General features: G+C 41.4%; 1 protein-coding gene across 4 annotated transcripts in view; it reads right to left on the minus strand.

The window, feature by feature from the left end:
• SPIDR (scaffold protein involved in DNA repair) overlaps nt 1-23,516 on the minus strand; it is a 283,040-nt gene extending 259,524 nt beyond the window's left edge. For 3 of the 4 annotated variants that reach the window (XM_069599975.1, XM_069599974.1, XM_069599973.1), the window contains exon 1: nt 23,373-23,502. In XM_069599975.1, the coding sequence (XP_069456076.1) occupies nt 23,373-23,405 (33 nt within the window). In that variant the 5' untranslated portion in view covers nt 23,406-23,502. Of the gene's footprint in view, nt 1-23,372 lie in introns of all 4 variants that reach the window. The other variant, XM_069599972.1, reaches the window with a different exon arrangement.
• Nucleotides 23,517-23,576: the final 60 nt, after the last annotated feature.

Below are 23,576 nucleotides of genomic sequence, written 5' to 3' on the forward strand. Positions count from 1 at the left end.
AACAAATATTACCCTGATAGAGTCAAGTAAAAACAGTATAAAAAAGCACACTACAGACCAAATGTCTCTTATTAATTTAAATGCAAAAAAAAAAAAAAAAAAGACAACAAAATATTAGCAAAAGGAATCCAACTTATATGCAGAGTACATTATGAGAAACGCTGGGCTGGAGGAAGCACAGCTGGAATTAAGGTTGCCGGGAGAAATATCAATAACCTCAGCTATGCAGATGACACCACTCTTATGGCAGAAAGTGAAGAGGAACTAAAGAGCTTCTTGATGAAAGTGAAAGAGGAGAGTGAAAAAGTTGGCTTAAAACTCAACATTCAGAAAACTAAGATCATGGCATCTGGTTCCATCACTTCATGAAAAATAGATGGGGAAACAGTGGCTGACTTTATTTTTCTGGGCTCCAAAATTGCTGCAGATGGTGACTGCAGCCATGAAATTAAAAGACGCTTAATCCTTGGAAGGAAAGTTATGACCAACCTAGACAGTACTCTTGTCTGGCAAATCCCATGTACGGAGGAGCCTGGTAGGCAGTCCATGGGGTCGCTAGGAGTCGGACACAACTGAGCAACTTCACTTTCACTTTTCACTTTCATGCATTGGAGAAGGAAATAGCAACCCACTCCAGTGTTCTTGCCTGGAGAATCCCAGGGATGGGGGAGCCTGGTGGTCTGCCATCTATGGGGTCGCACAGAGTCAGACACGACTGAAGTGACGCAGCAGCAGCAGCAGCAGCAGACAGCATATTAAAAAGCAGAGACATTACTTTGCCAACAAAGGTCCGTCTAGTCAAGGCTATGGTTTTTCCAGTGGTCATGTATGGACGTGAGAGTTGGACTATAAAGAAAGCTGAGCGCCAAAGAATTGATGCTTTTGAACTGTGGTGTTGGAGAAGACTCTTGAGAGTCCCTTGGACTGCAAGGAGATCCAACTAGTCCATCCTAAAGGAGATCAGTCCTGAGTGTTCATTGGAAGGACTGATGCTGAAGCTGAAACTCCAGTATTTTGGCCACCTGATGAGAAGAGCTGACTCATTGGAAAAGACCATGATGCTGGGAAGATTGAGGGCAGGAGGAGAAGGGGATGACAGAGGATGAGACGGTTGGATGGCATCACTGACTCAATGGACATAGGTTTGGGTGGACTCCAGGAGTTGGTGATAGACAGGGAGGCCTGGCATGCTGCAGTTCACGGGGTCACAAAGAGTCGGACACGACTGAGCAATTGAGCTGACTGAATGTTTACAAAGAATTACACATCAAGGTCAAGGGGAATTTATTTCAGGTGTCCATGGCTGATTCAACATGCAAAAGTCAGCCAATGTAATCTACCATATCAACGAGTTAAAAAAACTGCACCATCTGATATAAAAACAAAGCATATGGCAAAATCCAATACCAATTCAAGAAAAACTATAAACAAACTACAAGTAGAGGTAAACTTCCTCAACCAAAGAGTAACTACCACAAACCTTCAGCTCACACCATACTCAACCAGGAAAGAATGAATGCTTTCCCCTCAGATCAGTAACAAGTAAGGATGTCCACTCTCATCACTTCTTCAACATGGTACTGAAAGCTATAGTGAAAAGAAAGTGAAAAGTCCGACTCTTTTGCAACCCCATGGACTATACAGTCCTTGGAATTCTCCAGGCCAGAATACTGGAGTGGGTAGCTTTTCCCTTCTCCAGGGGATCTTCCCAACCCAGGGACTGAACCCAGGTCTCCCGCAGGTGGATTTTTTACCAGTTGAGCCACAACTGGAAGCTAAAGCTGCTGCAATAAGACCAGGAGATGGGGTGGGAGGCAGGCAGTGAAGGATGGCGGATTTTAGAACACACAGCTTGAAAAAGAAAAAAGAAAAACAACAGAGACATTATAGGCTATGTAGAAAATCCCACGAAATCTACCCCCCACAATGCCCAGTACTAAAAAGTGAGTGGAGTAAGGCTGCAGGATAGAACATCAATGCACGAAAACCAATCCATTTTTAAATACTAACAATAAACATATACAAACTGAAATTAAAAACAGAATACAATTTATAATCACACCAAAGGAAATGAAATATTAAGCATAAACTTACCAAAATATGTACAGAATCTACAGGCTAAAAAATTCAAAAGTCTGATGAAAGAACCTAAAGAAAGGTTAATAAATGGAGCAATATAACTAGGAGACTCACAGGCGTCTATCTGGTCCAGACTGATCTATAGCTTTAGTTCATTTCCTATCAAAATTCCAGAAAGTACTTTATAGATATTGCCAGGCTATTCTGAAACTTTCAGTGAAAGCCACAGGCCCTAGAAGAGCTAAAACTGTTTGAAGAAGAATGAAGTAGAAAGTCACTCTATCGGATGTTAAGGCTTACTAAGTAACTCCAATAATCAAGACAATACATTTGGCAAAGAGACAGACATGTAGATGACTAGACTGCTTCAGAAACCCAGAAGTAAAAACCAAAGTGCGATTGGTTTCTGACAAACACGCAAAAGCAATTCAGTGGAGAAAGGAATAGACTTTCAGTAAATGGTGCTGGACAACAGAACATCCATAGACCAAAAAATTTAATAAAAAAAAACAAAACCCTAAACCACTCACCTTATATGAAAATTAACCTAGACTTTATGGGAAAACCATGCAAATTTTTTGGCCAATCTAATATGTCACAAACTTAAACATAAAACATTAAATAACAAAGCTGTTTGTGAAGAAAAAAAAACATAAAATCTTTAGGTTCTATAGCTAGGCAAATAGTTTTTATAAATTTTATAGCAAAAGCACAAACTATCAAATGGACATGGTAAAAATTTTAAACGTTGCTCTGACAGAAGATATTTGGTAACAACATGTCCAACAAGGGACTAATATCTAGAATATTTTTAAAACACTCAAAATTCAGCAATACCAAAAAAAAAAATTTATTTAAAAATGAGTAAAAGACAAAACGTGGTCCATTTGAAACTGAAATGGCAATCCACTCCAGTATTCTTGCCTGGGAAATCCCATGGAAAGAGGAGCCTGGCAGGCTACAATCCATGGAGTCACAAAGATACGACTTAGCTTCTAAACAACAGCAAAAGACATGAACAGATATTTTGCAAAGAAGATAGACAGATGGTAAATAAGCACATAAAAACACATTCAACATCACGAGCCATCATGGCAATACAAAGTAAAGTCACAATGAGTTACTGCACACACCTATAAAGATAGCTAAAATAAAATTGTGATGGACAAACTTACAGAATAAGAGAATAACAACCTCTAAAAACCCATTCCTCCATAAGAGGAATAATAATAGTGGCAAAAAATAATCAAAGTTTAATTTTTCAAAACTTTGGAAATTAACCACAAGCTCATAATCTGAATAGCATTCACTCTAAAAAGCAGCTTAATATCAGTAACAACAGTGAATTTTTGGTGTTTTAACTTGCCCTCATCTCATGCCCCCTCTTCAGCTCCATGGCAGCCTTGAAAAACAGCAGCCTCACAGCCCAGGTAGCTGTGTAGACTGATAGCCCAGCAGCCATAGGAGAAAGCAAACTGGGCTTGCAGCTGTCAAAAGGCTGGTTCCTCAGAGTACTGCCCTACCTGAACTGCCCGACAGCTAGTGGGGGAAAAAAAAACTACTCACAGAAATTACCATAATTTGCTCTAACTCAGAGCTCACTCAGTGGGAAAGCCCTACTATCACAGCATTTGTTTAAAACAATTGACAGCAATTAATTAATATTATTGCTGCCTGAGACAGCAACAGTGGATTAAGAAACCACACTGACAAAAAACACTAAAGAAGGAATATCTGAAGAATGAGATGTCCACAGGCAGCACTGAAGATCTGATACCTTCCAGGGGATCTGGAACGCTACTTGTGTTTGCAGGGCTGTGTATATGCCCAGGAAACCCTGAGAAGAGCCTAGTAGCTCAGGATTGAGCCCCTGCACAGAGTTACATGCCAAGCGTGCAAGTGTCTGTGTGCCCACTCAATTGCATATAACTCTTTGCAATCTCATGGACTGTAGCCCACCCGGCTCCTCTGTCCATGGAATTTTCCAGGCAAGAACACTGGAAAGTCAAAGTGTTAGTCACTCAGTCATGTCCAACTCTTCATGAACCCAGGGAGGGTAGCCCGCCTGGCCCTCTGCCCATGGAATTCTCCATGCAAGAATGCTGGAGTAGGTAGCCATTCCCTTCTCCAAGGGATCTTCCTGACCCAGGGATCTAACTCATGTCTCCTGCACTGCAGCCAGATTCTTTACAGTCTGAGCCACTAGGGAAGCCCCTAGGAAAGATAAGTTTCATTAAAATGGGCAAGAGGTTTGCATAGTCATTCACAATGGTGGTGGTTTAGTCACTAAGCCATGTCTTACTCTTGCGACCCATGGACAGTAGCCTGCCAGGCTCCTCTGTCCACGGTATTCTCCAGGCAAGAATACTGGAGTGGGTTATCATTTCCTTCTCCAGGGGATCTTCCCTGACCCAAGAATCTCCTGCATTGCAGGCAGATTCTTTAACAGTTAACCACCACGAGCCCTAAGAATACTGGAGTGGGTTGCCTTTTTCTCCTCCGGGGGATAGTCAGTTATAAATTGCCAGAGTACAGAAGGCATGTATCGACACACAGAGAGTTCCTCAGTAAGAATGATGGACTTGGCTCAAAGCATTTACAGAAATCTCTGTCCAATAACTCACAGACAAGTAAACTAACAATGTAGTGTCTTCAGCAGCTACACATGACAGAAAATTTTCCTCGGATTTTTGGCATTTACCTCAAACAACCACTAATACTACATTTTATGCAGTCTGTGGGTCCAGGTTCACAAGACACAGGTTGGGACTGCAAGGCTCCTTTACCTCCAGCTCAAGGCGATGGCAATCTTCTCCTTGCCCCTTAACAGACCCACCTCCTGGAGGCAGCAGGAAAAGCTGCAGGTACCCCTTTTCCTAGGGGATATATGGACATCACAGAACCCATCTAGGAGGGTCATCTCAAGCATTGGCAGGCTGGTTCTTTTCCACTAGTGCCACCTGGGAATCCCTAAACAAAACAAAGCAATAACAAACCAAAAATATCCTCTGGGGAAGTGGGGGGAGAACTCAATGCTCAGAGTGGTCACATTATATCTTAAATGTCTGGTTTTCAACAAAAAATCGTGAGACACATGAAGAAACAGGATGCAGTCAAGAAAAGCTGTACCTGAGGGAGGCCAGAAGTGGGATGCACTAGACAGAAACTTTAAAATAGCTCTGTAAATATGCTCAAAGAAAAAACAAAAAGGAAACTGTCTTAAAATGTTAAAAGAAAATAATCAGCAAATAGAGACTATAAAGCCATAAAAATTATTCTCTAGGAAAAAAGGAAAAAACACAACAATCAAATAGAAATTCAAGATTTAAATAGCACAATAACTGAAATAAGATCTCAAGAGGGGCTCTATAGCAGATTTGTGCTAGCAGGAAAAAAAAGTCATCAAGCTTTAAGACAGGAAAATTGAGCATATCCAAGGTGAAGAACAGAAAGAAAATAGAATGAAGAAAAATGAACAGAACCTCAGAGACCTGTGGGATACCATCAGGTAAGAAAATGAAAGAAGCAGTAAAACAGTATTTCAAGAAATACAGACCCAAATCTTCCCAAATTTGATGAGCTATTAAATATATACCCAAGAAACTCAAAAAACTCTTGAGGATAAACTCAAAGAGACCAACTATAAACACATCGTATCAACTAATGAAAGACGAAGAGAAATCATAAAAGCAACAAGAGAAAAACGACTCACCATGTAAAAGGACCCTTAGTAAGATTAACAGCTAACTGCTCACAGAAATCATGAGGACTCTTCAAACAAAGAGCAGCAGAATACATTCTTCTCACACACAGAGGAAAACTTCTCCCAGACAGAACAAGCCTCCATACACCATAAAGGAGTGAGATCATATTGTTACTATTCTTAAGACAATAATGGCAGAAAGTGAAGAAGAACTAAAGAGCCTCTTGATGAAAGTGAAAGAGGAGAGTGAAAAAGTTGGCTTAAAACTCAACATTCAGAAAACTAAGATCATGGCATTGGGTCCCATCACTTCATGGCAAATAGATGGGGAAACAGTGCCTGACTTTATTTTTCTGGGCTCCAAAATCACTGCAGATGGTGACTGCAGCCATGAAATTAAAAGACACTTACTCTTTGGAAGGAAAGTTATGACCAACCCAGACAGTATATTAAAAAGCAGAGACATTACTTTGTCAACAAAGATCTGTCTAGTCAAGGCTACGGTTTTCCCAGTGGTCATGTATGGATATAAGAGTTGGACTATAAAGAAAGCTGAGCACCGAAGAATTGATGCTTTTGAACTGTGGTGTTGGAGAAGACTCTTGAGAGTCCCTTGGACTTCAAGGAGATCCAACCAGTCCATCCTAAAGGAGATCAGTTCTGGGTGTTCACTGGAAGGACTGATGTTGAAGCTGAAACTCCAATACTTTGGCCACCTGATGTGAAGAGCTGACTCATTATAAAAGACCCTGATGCTGGGGAAGATTGAGGGCAGGAGGAAAAGGGGATGACAGAGGATGAGGTGGTTGGATGGCATCACCGACTCAATGGACATGGGTTTGGGTGAACTCCGGGAGTTGGTGATGGACAGGAAGCCCTGGCTTGCTGCCATTCATGGGGTCACAAAGAGTTAAACACAACTGAGCAACTGAACTGAGGACAATAATACAATGAAATTAACAACAGAAATAAAACTGCAAAGATCACAAAAATATGGAAATTAAACAAAAGACTCCTAAATACCTATTGGATCAAAGACAGAATCACAAGGAAAATTAGAAGACACTATGAGAAAAATGAAAAAAAAAAATAGATAAAACTTGTGGATGTAGAAAAAGCAGCATTTACAGAGAAATTTATAGCTGTAAATACCTATTTTTAAAAAGAAGGCCTCAAAGTAACAGTTTAACCTTTCATCTTAGAAAACTAGAAAAAAAGAGTAAGTAATGCAAAGCAAGCAGAAAGAAGGAAATGAGAACAATTAGGCAGAAATAAAATAGGAAAACAGAATAATAAAGAATATAAATATAACCAAAAGTTGATTCCTTGAAAAGACCAAACTGATAAACCTTGAGACTTTCCTGGTGGTCGTGTGGCTAAGACTCTGTGCTCCCAATGCAGGGGACCCAAGTTCAATCCTGGGTCAAGGAATTAGATCCTGCATGTCTCAACTAAATATTATTTGCAGCCAAATAAATAAACAAAAATAAATATGAAAAACATTTTTTAAAACCTGACAAAACTTTAGCTAAACTGACCAAAAAAAAAAACAAAAAAATAGGGACAGAGAGAAGATTCAAACTGCAAAAGTAAGAAATGAAAGAAGAGAAGCACTACCAAACTAAGGATTATAGGAAATACTATAAGATTATCCAAAGTCACTGCAGATGGTGACTGCAGCCATGAAATTAAAAGATGCCTACTCCTTGGAAGAAAAGCTATGAATGACCAACCTAGCAGAGACATTACTTTGCCAACAAAGGTTCATCTAGTCAAAGCTATGGTTTTTCCAGTAGTCACGTATAGATGTGAGAGTTGGACCATAAGGAAACCTGAGTGCCAAAGAACTGATGCTTTTGAACTGTGGTGTTGGAGAAGACTCTTGAGAGTCCCTTGGACTCCAAGGAGATCCAACCAGTCCATCCTAAAGGAAATCAGTCCTGAATATTCATTGGAAGGACTGATGCTGAAGCTGAAACTACAATCCTTTGACCACCTGATGCAAAGAGCTGACTCCTTAGAAAAGGCCCTGATGCCAGGAAAGACTGAAGGCAGGAGAAGAAGGAGACGACACAAGATGAGATGGTTGGATGGCATCACTGACTCGACGGGCATGAGTTTGAGCAAGCTCCGGGAGTTGGTGATGGACAGGGAAGCCTGGCGTGCTGCAGTCCATGGGGTTGCAAAGAGTTGGATACAACTGAGAGACTGACTGACAAGAGAGTAACACAAAAAAGCCACATGCTGAATATGTAGGTAACTACCACAGAGCAGACAAATGCCTAGAAAGACACAACTAGCAAAACTGACTCAAGTAAAAATCAAAACCTCAACAGACATAACAAACAGATTGAATGAGTAATTTAGAAGCTTACCACAAAGAAAAGCAAGGCTCACATGGCTATGCTGATAATTTATACCGAACATCTAAAAACCCATTAATATCAATGCTTCATAAACTCCTAATTCATACTATGAAATCAAATATCCTTATAACAAAACCAAAGACATCACGAAAAAACTATGGGCCATTATTACTTATGAATACAGATGCAAAAATCCTCAACAAAATACTAGCATACTGAATCCAGCAGCATATACAAAGGAATATACACAGTGACCAATAGGGATCTTCCCCCTAGTAATGCAAGATTGATGCCACATCCAACACTCAATCAATATACTGTATCAATATAATAAAAGGGAGAAAAAAAAAAAAACAGGATCAACAGGAAAACAACTTACAAAAGCCAACGTCCTTCCATGATATTAGCATTCTAAATAGAACTCAGAGAGCATCATACACAATAACACAATAATAAAATACTGAATGCTTTCTCCTTAGGATAAGGATCAAGAAGAGGATGCCAGCCCTCACCACTTACATTCAAGATTGTACTAGAGGTTCTGGTCATGGCAATTAGGGAAGGAGAAGAAATAAAAGACATTCAAATTGGAAAGGAAGAAGTAAAACTATCTCTGAATATTCAGAGATGATATAGTCACCCCTGGGGCTTCCTAAGTGGTACACTGACAAAGAATCCACCAGCTAATGCAGGAGATGCAAGGAATGAGGGTTCGAGCCCTGAGTTGGGAAGATCCCCTGGAAGAGGAAATGGCAACCCACTCCAGTATTCTTGCCTGGAAAATTCCATGGACAGAAGAACCTGGTGGGCTAGAGTCCACGGGGTCGCAAAGAGTCAGACATGACTGAGTGACTGAACACACACACACACACACACACACACACGATCCTAAGAAACACACACATACATCAGAATGAATGAGTTCAGCAAAGTTGCAAGACACAATCTCAATATAAAAAATTAACTGTTTTGAATGCTTCCTTCTATTGCTCTTCTGGAGACTGGAGGGAGAGAAATAAATTTTGGTTAAATGTCAAAAAAAAAAAATCAATTGTAATTATATACACTAGCAGTGACCAAGAGGAAAATGATTAATTGCATTAATACTATCAAAAAGAATAAGATGCTCAGAAATCAATTTAACCAAAAAGTGCAAGACTTACTAAAATGAAAACTACAAAACATAGCTGAAAGAAATCAAAGAGCTAAATAAAATGGAGGGGACTTCTCTGGTGGCCCAGCGGTGAAGACTCCACCCTCCACTGCAGGGCGGTGTGGGTTAGATCTGTGATCAGGGGAACTAGGGTCCCACATGCTGTGCAGCCAAAAATATAAAATAAAATAAAGAACTGCTTTAATTAAGGGGAAAAAAGGAAAGATATTCCATGTTCACAGCTTAGAAAACTTAATACTGTTAAGACAGAAATACTCTCCAATTTTCTGCAGTTAACCAAATTAAAAAAAAAAATACCAGAAGGCTGTTTCAGAAAGTAACTAATGTCACTTTTCACATGAAAATGCTAGGGATCCAGAATGATTCAAATTATCTTGAAGCAGAACACGCGAGAGACTTTGTCACTTCAAAACTTTCTACCAAGCTACAGTAGTTAAGTTTGGTAGTGGCATAAGCATAACACATAAATCAATAGAACAGAATTCATACTAAAAAATAAATCCTTACATTTATGTTCAATTGATCTTAAAAAGAAAATGTAAAGAGAATTAAAGAGAGAATAATCTTTTCAACAAATGGTATTAGTACAACTTAATAGCCACATGTAGAAGAATGAAGCTAGACCCTTCTCTCGGGGAAGGCACTGGCGACCCACTCCAGTACTCTTGCCTGGAAAATCCCATGGACGGAGGAGCCTGGTAGGCTGCAGTCCATGGGGTCGCTAAGAGTTGGACACGACTGAGCGACTTCACTTTTCACTTTCATGCACTGGAGAAGGAAATGGCAACCCACTCCAGTGTTCCTGCCTAGAGAATCCCAGGGATGGCGGAGCCTGGTGGGCTGCCATCTACGAGGTCGCACAGAGTCGGACACGACTGAGGTGACTAAGCAGCAGCAGACCCTTTTCTTACATCACATACAAAAATTAACCCAAACTGAACCACAGACCTAAATGTATGAGATAAAACTTTCAGAAGAAAAGATAGGAATGAACCTTTACCACAAAAAACCTAAGTGATTTCTCACGTGATACCAAAAGCATAAGCAACAGAAGTAAAAAGACTGAACTTCATCAAAAATTTTAAACATTTATGCTTCAAATGACCTAATCAAGAAAATTTTAAAAGTCCACAAATTGGGAGAAAATATCTGTAAGTCACATATCTGATAAGAAAACTATACGTAGGATTTATAAAGAACCCTTACAACTCAACAATAAAAAGACAAATCCAACTAAAACACAAGCAAGCAATTTGAATACACATTTCTTCAAAGAAGATACTTAAACGGCCAATAAGCACATGAAAAGATACTCAACATAATCAGTCATTAGGGAAATACAAGAGCAAAACCAAGTCAATGAAATACCATTTTCTACTCATTAAAGTAGGGTTTCCCAGATGGTATACTGATAAAGAATCCACCTGCCAGTGTAGGAGATGCAAGAGATGAGGGTTCGAGCCCTGAGTTGGAAAGATCCCCTGGAGGAGGGAACGGCAACCCACTCCAGTATTCTTGCCTGGAAAATTCCATGGACAGAAGAACCTGGTGGGTTAGAATCCATGGGGTTGGAAAGAGTCAAACATGACTAAACACACTAAAGTCAAAAGAAGGCAATGACAAGTACTGATAAGCATGGGAAAAATTAGAATCCTCATTCTGTGCTGGTGAGACTATAAAACATGTGAACTCACAAACATGTTCCACTGGAGAAGGGAATGGCAAACCACTTCAGTATCCGTGCCTTGAGAACCCCATGAACAGTATGAAAAGGCAAAAACACAGGACACTGAAAGATGAACGCCCCAGGTCGGGAGGTGCGCAATATGCTATTGGAGAGGAGTGGACAAACAGCCCCACAAAGAACAAAGAGGCTGAACCAAAGTGAAAACAACGCCCAGCTGTGAATGTGACTGGTGATGGAAGTAAAACCCAATGCTATAAAGAACAATATTGCATAGGAAGCTGGAATGTCAGGTCCATGAATCAAGGTAAATTGGAAGTGGTCAAACAGGAGACGGCCAGAGTGAACATTGACATTTCAGTAATCAGTGAACTAAATGGACCGGAATGGGCAAATTTCATTCAGATGACCATTATATCTACTACTGTGGGTAGGAATCCCTTAGAAGAAATAAAGTAGCCCTCACAGTCAACAAAAGAGTCCAAAATGCAGTGCTTGGCTACAATCTCAAAAACAACAGAATGATCTCCGTTTCCAAAGCAAACCATTCAACACCACAGTAATCCAAGTCTATGTCCCAACCACTAATGCTAAAGAACATGAAGTTGAACAGTCCAATGAAGACCTACAAGACCTTCTAGAACTAACAGCAAAAAAGATGTGCTTTTCATGATACGGGACTGGAATGCAAAAGGAGGAAGTCAAGAGATACTTGGAGTAACAGGCAAGTTTGGCCTGGGAGTTCAAAATGAAGGAGCACAAAGGCTGACAGAGTTTTGCCAAGGAAACACACTGGTCATAGCGAACACCCTCTTCCAACAACATAAGAGACAACTCTACGCATGGACATCACCAGACAGTCAACACCAAAATCAGACTGATTATATTCTTCACAGCCAAAGATGGAGAACCCCTATACATTCAGCAAAACAAGACCAGGAGCTGACTGGCTCAGATTATGAACTTATTGCCAAATTCAGACTTACACTGAAGAAACTAAGGAAAACTACTAGATCATCCAGGTATGACCTAAATCAAAACCCATACGACTATACAGTAGAAGTGAGAAATAGATTCAAGGTATTAGTTTGAGTAAACTCCAGGAGTTGATGATGGACAAGGAGGCCTGGCACGCTCAGTCCATGGGATCACAAAGAATAGGACAGGACTGAGTGACTGAACTGAACTGATTAGATCTGATAGACAGAGTGCCTGAAGAACTATGGGTGGAGGTTCATGATATTTGTACAGAAGGCAGTGATCAAAACTATCCCCAAGAAAAAGAAAGGCAAAATGGTTGTTGGAGGAGGCTGTACTAGTAGCTGAGAAAAGAAGAGAAGCTAAATGCAAAGGAGAAGAGGAAACATATACCCATCTGAATGCAGAATTCCAAAGAATAGCAAGGAGAGATAAGAAAGCCTTCCTCAGTGATCAAAGCAAAGAAATAGAGGAAAACAATAGAATGGGAAAGACTAGGGATCTCTTCAAGAAAATAAAAAATACCAAGGGAACATTTCATGCAAAGATTAGCATAATAAAGGACAGAAATGGTATGGACCTATGAGAAGCAGAAGATACTAAGAAGAGGTGGCAAGAATACACAGAAAAGCTATATAAAAAGATCTTAATGACCCGGATAACCACAATGGTATGATCCCTCACGTAGAGCCAGACATCATGGAGTACAAAGTTGGGTGGGCCTTAGGAAGCATCACTATGAACAAAGCTAGTGGAGGTGGTGGAATTCCAGATGAGCTGGAATTTAACACAGAAGTTAAATAAGCAGGGTGACAAAATACAGCCTTGACGTACTCCTTTCCCAATTTATAACCAGTCCATTGTTCCATGTCCGGTTCTGACTGTTACTTCTCGCCCTGCATACAGATTTCTCAGGAGACAGGTCAGGTAGTCTAGTATTCCCATCTCTTTAGGAATTTTCCACAGTTTGTTGTGATCCACACAGTCCAGATGTTAGTGTAATCAATGAAGCAGAAGTAGATATTTTTCTGGAATTCTCTTGCTTTTTCTATGATCCAACAGATGTTGGCAATTTGATCTCTGGTTCCTCTGCCTTTTCTAAATCCTGCTTGAACATCTGGAAGTTCTCAGTTCATGTACTGTTGAAGCCTGGCTTGGAGAATTTTGAGCATTACTTTGCTAGTGTGTGAGATGAGTGCAGTTGTGCAGTAGTTTGAACATTCTCTGGAATTGCCTTTCTTTGGGATTGGAATGAAAACTGACCTTTTCCAGTCTGTGGCCAATGTTGAGTTTTCCAAATTTGCTGGCATATTGAGTGCAGCATTCTCAAGCATCATCTTTCAGGATTTGAAATGGCTCAGCTGGAATTCTATCACCTCCACTTGCTTTGTTCATAGTGATGCTTCCTAAGGCTCACCTGACTTCGGAATCCAGAATGTCTGGCTCTAGGTGAGTGATCACACCACTGTGGTTATTTAAGAGCTTTTTTAATAGTTCTTCTGTGTATTCCTGCCACCTTTTCTTAATATCTTCTTCTGTTAGGTCCATACCATTTCTGTCCTTTATTGTGCCCATCTTTGCATGAAATGTTCCCTTGGTAGCTCTAATTTTCTTCAAAAGATCTCTAGTCTTTCCCATGCTGATGTTTTCCTCTATTTATTTGCATTGATCACTTATCTCTCCTTGCTATTCTTTGAAACTCTGCATTCAGATGGATAAATCTTTCCTATTCTCCTTTGCCTTTAGCTTCTTGGTATGTTTATACCCAAGGTAAATGAAAACTTTCATCTTCACAAAAATTAGTACACAATTGATCACAGTAGCATTATTCCTAACCACCAAAATGTGTAAATACTGCAATATTCATCAAATGAATGGATTTAATGTTGTATACCTTCCAATGAAAAAATATTAAATCACAAAGGGGAATGAAGTACTGATACATTCTACAACAATGGATGAACCTTGAAAACAGTAGGCTAAGCGTAAGAAGTTGATCTCAAGAGACCAAGTGTTATTCCATTTACACGAAATTTCCAGAGTAGGTAAATCTATACAGATGGAAGTTTGCTTAGTGGTTGCCGGGGGATGGGTAAGGAGAGAATGTGGAATGACTGCTAACAGCTGTGGAGTTTCTTTTAGAGTGATGAAAATATTCTATAGTTAAAAATATATACACAACCCTGTGAATATACTAAAAAAAAAAACTCTCTGAATTACATACTTTCAAAACATGAATTTATTACCTATGAAATTGATACAATCACTCATACATTTAAGTGTAGTATCATACAGCCACTCTAGAAAAGTTTGCTGATTTCTTACAAAATTAAACATCCAATTATGATATGAACCAGCAATTACACTCCTGGGCATTTATCTTAGAGAAATAAAACCCTACAAAAATCCATATACAAGTGTTGACAGCAGCTTTATTCTAATAGCCAGAAACTGTAAACAGACCAGTCATATTTCAACAGTAAAATGCTAAGTAAACTGCTGTACATCCATCAAAGGACTGCTCAGCAATAAAAATGACCAAACCACTAATATACACAACCTGGATAAGACTCTTATACTGAGTGGGAAAAATAACAAAAATATGTCAAAAGGTTATAAACTAAATGACTCTTTCCCTGTAACATTTTTGAAATGACAAAAAATTTAGATGAATGATTGTCAGGAGTTGGGGTGGGAGTTACTGGAAGCGAGTGGGTGTGATTAGAAAAGGAATATTTGTGCAACTGTTCAGTATCTTGACTGTGGTAGTTCATACATGAACCTACACAAGTCACAAAATTGTACAGAACTAAATGCATCACCGACTCGATGGACATGAGACTGAGTGAACTCTGGGAGTTGGTGATGGACAGGGAGGCCTGACGTGCTGCAATTCATGGGGTCGCAAAGAGTCGGACACGACTGAGCGACTGAACTGAACTGAACTGAAACACACACAATACATACACAGACACACATCTAGGGAGATTTGAATAAGGCGGTTGGATTGTATTCAGATCAATATATTGGTGGTGATACTGTACTACAGTTTTGCACAATGTCACCAATGGGGCAAACTGGATAAAGAATAAATGAGATCTCTGTCATGCTTTACAACTGTAAGTGCTTCTACAAATATCGCAGCTTTAAAGACAGACTGCCTACAGGGTCAGCACTAAGTGGAGAAAAGACCAGGGCAATGATTTCTAGTTTCCATGAGAAGTTTTTTCATACTACTTTATCTTATCTATGTATGCTTGATTTAAAAGAAAATATTTTCCCTCTACACAAGGGATGTATGTGAAGTCCCTGTCATATGAAAAGTCTTCAATGAATTTTAGTTCTCCTTTCCTTCCATGTTAAGGATAAGACAACCTGCAGACCAAGAAATCAGGACTAAGCAGCCTAATTCTAAGCAGAACTACTAGTAAGTCATCCAGTGGCATTACCAAGGGCTAAAACTGGAACCATAAGGTACACCCACCAAGATAACTATGAGACAATCTCTCACCATCACTGAACAACTTTAAAACTAAGCCCTCTTCCTATTCCTTATTCAACAAGTTGAGTCAAGCAATCCCAGGGAAAGCTAAAGGGAAAACAGTGGAGGATTCACAATAGTATCTAAAAGATACTTTCATTATCATGGTATTTTATTAATTGCTTTCATTATCACTAACAGTAATTGAACATTTATATGCTCAGTATATCATTTCATGCATTCTCATCATTTAACCCTCATACCAACCTTTCAAGGCAAGTATTATCCCCATTTTATAGACAAAGAAGCTACAACTTAGAAATGCTGGGTATATTGTACTGGTCGGAGAGCTACTAGTAAGCAACATGTCAGGATTTTCTCCCATGTAAGTCTAATTCCCAGAAATAAAGATTCTAGCCACTCTGCATTATCTCACTTTAACAAAACTGTCCCTCATAAAGGTACACACCGGCATCTGGGCTTCTGACTGGGTTGAATACCTGGGAATTCACTGGGACTTCTGAGTCTCAAGCCCAATCACATTGTCATCACTAGCCTCCCTAGACATGAAGACTCTTCTGCCACTCTGCACTCTGATGGCCAATGACTTCAGAGGGGCCTTTCAAGTGTTAAGACTCCCACCCTTCTACCAGTTCACTTTACCAGTCACCAACCCACAGGGCTACCATAAAAAGACCCAAAAAGAGAGCCACCCTCTTCAAATGTTCTTATTACTTGTCCTTGATCAAGGCTGGTAAACACTGTTTCCACTCCCCACTCCTCTACTCTTACACACACACAATTACATATACACAAGTTCCACACTCAGGCTTGCCTTTACCTCTCCATGTCACCATCGTAGCTCTGATCGTCTCATCTTCCCGAAGGGTAAAATGAGCCACCACGAAACTCAGCAGACCTCTCATCTACTGAACTCTCCTTCTCCCCAACAGTCCCAGAGGAAAAATGCTCCTGTTACCCAAAGCTGACTCCTTTCAGTAATATAAAAGAAGCCAGGTCCTTACTTTCCCCTTGGCTCCTCCCCTCCTACTTCAAAGAAGCCATGTTTCTCTTTCTTAAAAAAGGAAAAACCCTCTGAAATGACAGGTACACTTCATTTAATTAGTAATTGCAATGTTATTCTTGCCTGGAGAATCCCATGGACGGAGGAGCCTGGTAGGCTACAGTCCATGGGGTCGCAAAAAGTCAGACATGACTGAGCGACTTCACTCACTCACTCGCTTGCCGACACTATACAAGAAGCATCAGAAATAAAGTTTTGTAATGAGGACCCAAAGGATTAGAGAAGGAGAGTATTATCAGAAAGATCTCTTTTATGATCTTACCGAGATACAGGTTTTCTTTCAGTGGGAAACAGCAGTGGGACACCCAAGACTGAGTCTGAGGGGGCAAAAGGATCTGTGAGAGTGAGGGAAGGATCAGGAATTCTCAGGAGGCAAGCAACTGATAAAGGATTTGAGGTCATTCGTGGCTACTTAGCAAGGAAAGAAGACAAAGCATAAAGGGAATAAGAGTCATAGTACCTGAAAGGACAGCAAGGGCAGCTAAGGCAAGAGAGAAGGAAGAAGTAAAATACTCTGCAACTGACTGCCCTAAGCTCTCCCTGGGCCTTAAGTTTCATGTATCGGTGTATCCTAACATCAGGTTAAGAGGCAACTAACTCTCCTCAAGCTTCCCATTTTTCATAGGTTCAACTTTTGAGTCAACACTGACCCTTCTCTCTTCACCTTTCAAGAGATTTCAGGTGCTTAAATCTCATCTTCCTTTTTTTATCTGTCTACTCAGTCCTTTCCCAATACTATTTCCAATTTTACCATGTTAGTTCAGGCCCATATCAACTTTCATTTTAAGAGTCCAGAAAGATTCATATATAGCTTGCTAGAAATTATAAAATTAGTTAGTTGGAGAGCTGAGGCTGGTACTGAAGTCTTCTGAGCAGATTATTTCCCCAATCTGCAATACTTGCAGATCTTCATGACCCAGGTAACCATGATGGTGTGGTCACTCACCTAGAGCCAGACATCCTGGAATGTGAAGTCAAGTGGGCTTTAGGAAGCATCACTACGAACTAAGCTAGTGGAGGTGATGGAATTCCAGATAAGCTATTTCAAATTCTAAAAGATGATGCTGTGAAAGTGCTTCACTCAACATGCCAGCAAATCTGGAAAACTCAGCAGTGGCCACAGGACTGGAAAAAGGTCACTTTTCATTCCAATCCCAAAGAAAAGCAATACCAAAGAATGCTCAAACTACCACACTGCAAACTGCAAACTCCCGCACAACTGCACTCATCTTCCACGCTAGCAAAGTAATGCTCAAAAATCTCCAAGCAAGGCTTCAACAGTACATGAACCATGAACTTCCAGATGTTCAGCTGGATTTAGAAAAGGCAGAGGAACCAGAGATCACATTGCCAACATTCGCTGGATCATCAAAAAAGCAAGACAGATCCAGAAAAACATCTACTTTTGCCTTACTGACTACACCAAAGCCTTTGATTGTGTGGATCACAACAAACTGTGGAAAATTCTGAAAGAGATGGGAATACCAGACCACCTGACCTGCCTCTTGAGAAATCTGTATGCAAGTCAAGAAGCAACAGTTAGAACAGGACATGGAACAACAGACTGGTTCCAAATTGGGAAAGAAATACATCAAGGCTGTATATTGCCTACTTATTTAACTTATATGCAGAGTACACCAGGAGAAATGCTGGGCTGGATGAAGCACAAGCTGGAATCAAGAATGCCGGGAGAAATATCAATAACTTCAGATACGCAGATGACACCACCTTTACGACAGAAAGCGAAGAAGAACTAAAGAACCTCTTGGCGAAAGTGAAAGAGAAGAATGAAAAAGTTGGCTTAAAACTCAACATTCAGAAAACTAAGATCACGGCATCCAGTCCCATCACTTCATGGCAAACAGAAGGGGAACAATGGAAACAGAGACGGACTTTATGTTTTTGGGCTCCAAAATCACTGCAGATGGTGGCTGCAGCCATGAAATTAAAAAACGCTTGCTCCTTGGAAGAAATGCTATGACCAACCTATAGAGCATATTAAAAAGCAGAGACCTTACTTTACCAACAAAGGTCTGTCTAGTCAAAGCTATGATTTTTCCAGTAGTCATGTATAGATGTGAGAGTTGGACCATAAGGAAACCTGAGCGCCAAAGAACTGATGCTTTTCAACTGTGGTGTTGGAGAAGACTCTTGAGAGTCCCTTGGACTTCAAGGAGATCCAACCAGTCCATTCTAAAGGAGATCAGTCCTGGGTGTTCTTTGGAAGGAATGATGCTAAAGCTGAAACTCCTGTACTCTGGCCACCTGATGTGAAGAACTGACTCACTGGAAAAGACCCTGATACTGGGAAAGATAGAAGACAGGAGGATAAAGGGATGACAGAGCATGATATGGTTGAATGGCATCACTGACACGATGGACATGAGCTTGAGTAAGGTCTGGGAGTTGGTGATGGACAAGGAAGCCTGGCATGTTGCAGTCCATGGGGTCACAAAGAGTCAGACACAACTGAGACTGGACTGACTGACTGCAGCCCAAAATAAAACTATTCTGCAGTCAATAAGAAGTAAAATGTTGCTTAAGCAGAGGAATATGTGTGTGTGCTCACTCATGTCTGACTCTGCCACTTCATGCACTGTAGGCCACCAGGCTCTTCTGTCCATGGGATTCTCTAAGCAAGAATACTGGAATGGGTTGCCATTTCCTTCTCCAGAGGATCTTCATGACCCAGGGACTGACCCTTCATCTCTTCAGTCCTCTGCATTGGCAGGGGCATTCTTTACCACTAGTGCCACCTGGGAAGCACAGGAATTAGACATATTTAATTATACATAATTAAAGTGGTTCCTATGGGAAAGCATCTCAGAAGATGGAATGGGAGCATGCTACCTGTTACACACAAACACTCTATGCATAAAGTATTTACTCTGTACCCACCCTAGGGAGAAATGAAAAAAAAAAAAAAGAAAGAAAAAATCCTGGAGCAAAACTATCCTGATAGCCAGTCTCTAAGATAACATCCTATGATCCCCTACTTGTTGGTGTTCACAACCTCTACAGTTCCCTCTCACACTATCAGTTGGATCTATGTGATTAATAGAAAAGATGGTATGTCACTTCAGAAATTATGTTATTAAAGACACCAGGGTCTCTTGGAGAGAAAGCCAGTTGCCGTGTCATGAGCTGCCTTATGGAAGTGGCAAGGAACTGACACTTGCCAAGAGGCACATGCGTGAGCTTAGAAATGGATTCTCCAGCTGTGATGACCCTTGAGTCCAACTTGTGGGACACCCTGAACTAGAACCACACAGCTGAACCTTCCCAATCCCTGACCTTCAGAAACTATGAGAAAATAAACATTTTTTAAGCTGCTTTGGTTTTGAGACAAATCTGTTATATGAACAATAGTTAATTAATACAACTTTAAAAAAATGATAAGGTCTTGAAAACTAATAGAATGACTAGGGGAAAAAGTGAGTATCAGGTCAAAAACATCAGTATTTCTAAGTGAAGATGCAGTGTAATTGCCTGACATTAATCATTTGATTGCCAAGTGGCATCCACTTCAAAAGTCCAACCCGAATAAAAGTATCCCTGCAGAACTGGCCACAGTGGCACGGTCAGCTCCTGGTCAGCTGTACTGCAAAACAACAAGGCAAGGAACTAGCCTGCCTCCACGCATGAAGGTCCCGATTTCAAAAAGCCCTGGTAACCTAGATAAATGACTGTCTGAGTGACCATACTTCTCCATTCCTGCACCCTAATCCCAGCTATTGCTTTAAACTAGCCAATGAAGAGAGAGCACATGAAATTCTAGACACCTAGCTCTCAGACCCTAATAAAGGCAAACCCAAGTGCACCCCCCTCTCTCCCTCTGTGTCTCTCTCTGCCTCTGACCTCACTGTGTAGCCCCTGGATGTACTACGTACCCTTCAGGATCTGTGAGTAATGAATCTTGTTTCTCAGAGTCCCCTGATGGTTTCTGCTGAAGTGCATCCTGAGGTCATAATTAGAATGGTTGGTTCAGCCACAAACCTGGGGCAGGGGGTCGGGGGGTTGGGGGAAGCCTTTGGAACACACCAGAGTAACCCTGGTCAGAGTTCTTCAACTGTTTCCACAGCCACTCACCTGTGTGCAGAGGGTTCGAGAAGAAAGAAATGAGAAAACTGTAGAAGAAGCCTTAGAGGAAACAGTACCAGATGTCTGTGCATTACCAAAGTAACCAGAATAAACCAAAACCTAACAGCTGGAAAGTCACATTAAACATGACTTCCCAGTCCCATTAGACTAGTGACCTTTCTCCAAAGCACCTTATAAACAGTTTCCTTTCACAGGGAGAACACCCCAAATTGGAGCCAAAGCTCCCCAGGCTGGACAAGGTCAAAAAGGCTCCGGTGGGGACTCTGATGTCAGGCTGTTCTGGGGAAATTGTTATTTGAGCACTTAATTTACAAAGAAAAGTAGTGCCTATTAGAAAGTCAATCAACTTGTTCCCTACTGTCACAATTACCAGAGGCTCCTGTAGGGGAAATCAGAATTGGACGCCTCAAGTTCAGGGGAGCCCCTGGGCCTGTTTATTATCAGAGTGTTCCTCTCCTTCTGATTGCCAGATTGTTTAATTGTGAGCCATTCAGGGGCCATTGCTCTTCTGATCTTAACATATCTAATATATGCCCCAAAGATCATTCCTTTGGGACAGATGAAATATTTCCCATTTTTATAAGCTTTATAACATCAAAACATGAAAGACGCACATAAATGCCAACAAAAATGGTATGAACAGATTCTAGCATCGATGCATACAGATGAATCGATTCCCAAATCAGGTAAATAAATTTAACCTACAAAACAAATGAACTACTTTCAACTAGGCTACCCACCCCTACAAGAACTAGCTCCCCAATGAACCAGTTCCAACTGAACCAATTCCCAAATCAGATAAAGAAATTTACCCTACTCAACAAATAAGCTAATTCAAACTAGGGTGGGCCTGCCCCACAAGAACTAGTTCCCCAGTGAACCAGTTCAGGGTAGCGTCCAACACTTCCCTTCTCCAACAGGGTACCCCAACCAAACTGGCTTGTCCCATGAAGGAAAAGCCCAACTTGAGAGAATACGTTCCCCAACACCAAAGCGACTTACCCTCCAAAATCGAGCCCATCGCTCTTAACACAGAAGAACACATAAAACAAGTGGACCAACTGAACCCGCTACCGAATTGGGTAGACTTACAGAGGGAAGGCAATCAAGGCTTCAGTGGACAGCGCAAGGGCAACCGAGGTGTCAGGGGACAGTGGGAAAGAAGTAGAAGCTTCAGAGGACAGCGATCAGGAGGTGGCAACAAAAGTAACAGATTCCAAAACAAAGGCTAGAAGTGGAGTTTTAATAAAGCATTTGGACAGTAACTCGAAGTAGAGGATTTATTTGGCAATAACAGAACTATGTTCAACAATGTGGAACTGAACATTATTTTTCATACAAAGTTAAAAGCACATTGTATTTCCTTCCTGACCACTTGCCCAGTCCCCATCTCTTCAAGAGAGAAAAGCTTCATCTAAATTATTTCATCGGATTGATGACTGTCATTTATAACTTTATTGCTACTTCCGTCTTGGGTATTCCTTTGGAAAAGGTTTATGGATTCATTACATATTCTAATGTATTGTTTATAACTTATAAGATAAAGTCAAGCATGTATCTGCTAATACTTAAGTTGACCTGTCGTTAGACTTAGAAATTTCTCTTAATAGTAGACTTCCCTGATGGCTCAGATGGTAAAAACTCTCCTGCAATGCAGGATCCCTGGGTCAGGAAGATCCCCTGGAGAAGGAAACGGCAACCCACTCCAGTAATCTTGCCTGGAGAATTCCATGAACAGAGGAGCCTGGCAGGCTACAGTCCATGGGGTTGCAAAGAGTCAGGCATGACTGAACAACTATCACTCATTCACACCACAAACAAAATCGAGTCCGTCAACTCTAGAAGTTTATCAGTCCCTTGTCTCAACTGCCAAGAGCTGGGGGCAGCTGGTGTTGCTTCAGGGAATCTTGAAGGAAAGAACCTCAGGACAGTCCCAGCAGCTGCTAGGGTCTTGCCCCAGTATTCCTTGACCAGGGCCAGCTAGCCCCAAGCAGCTAGGCCCTCAGCTGGCTTGCCAAACTGTTACTGAATCCTAGCTCTCTCTGCTCTCCAAACAGGTTGATGAATTCTACAGAGGAGTTGTTGAGGAAAGGAAATACACTTTATTCGGAAAGCAGCTGAGCAGACGATCGCAGGCCAGCACCTCAAAATAACCATTTTTTCGGGGTCTGGATGCCAGGTTCTTTTATAGATCATTGATGGGCAGAGGTGAGGAAGCAAAGTAAAAAAGGCCATTAATCTTGCACACATCTCCTAGAAAAGCAAGGATGTGTTAAATTTCTTCCTCTCTGCCATTTACAGGGAAACAAGGTTCTGAACAAAGGCACTTTAGTTAACAGTCAGATAGAGGGGCAGGATTCTCTGAGGCAAGGTGTTAAGTAAGATTATAATAACAAAAGCAACAAAAAGCAAGTCACAGAAACAATTCCAACATGGAGTAAGAACTGACTTCTTTGCAACCGGGGCAGGAGAGGCATCGCAGCAGGGACGAAGGTCTCCCAGACCCCAGACACCGTTGTCATGGTTCCACCAGGCAGAAACCCTGAACACCAGCAAGGCTCATGCCCCCAAGGCAGCGACCCTCGCTCTCCAGGAAGGCGGCCAGACGCAGGCGGCGTCCATTCCACAAACTTCCACCAGTCCAGAGTCGGCCACACGCGCTCCGCGGGTCCCTCCAACATACGGAGACCACGGAGACGGCGCCCACAAGCCCACAGCCTACCTTAGGGCCTCGAGACAGGCCCCCACGGGGCATCTCCGGGCGCTCCCCCTCCTCAAGGGTGCACCGCCCTCTGAAGGCACCGGAAGGCCGTGGGTCGCAGAACCAACTCGGCGCGCCGGGCCGCACCGAGTGCTGCGATTGGTGGACTTTCGGGTAGGGGGTGGGGCTTCCTCGGACGCACCGCCCTACCGGCGTGAACGTCGC

This window comes from Ovis canadensis, chromosome 9, assembly GCF_042477335.2.
Source record: "Ovis canadensis isolate MfBH-ARS-UI-01 breed Bighorn chromosome 9, ARS-UI_OviCan_v2, whole genome shotgun sequence".
Classification (NCBI taxonomy): Eukaryota; Metazoa; Chordata; class Mammalia; order Artiodactyla; family Bovidae; genus Ovis; species Ovis canadensis.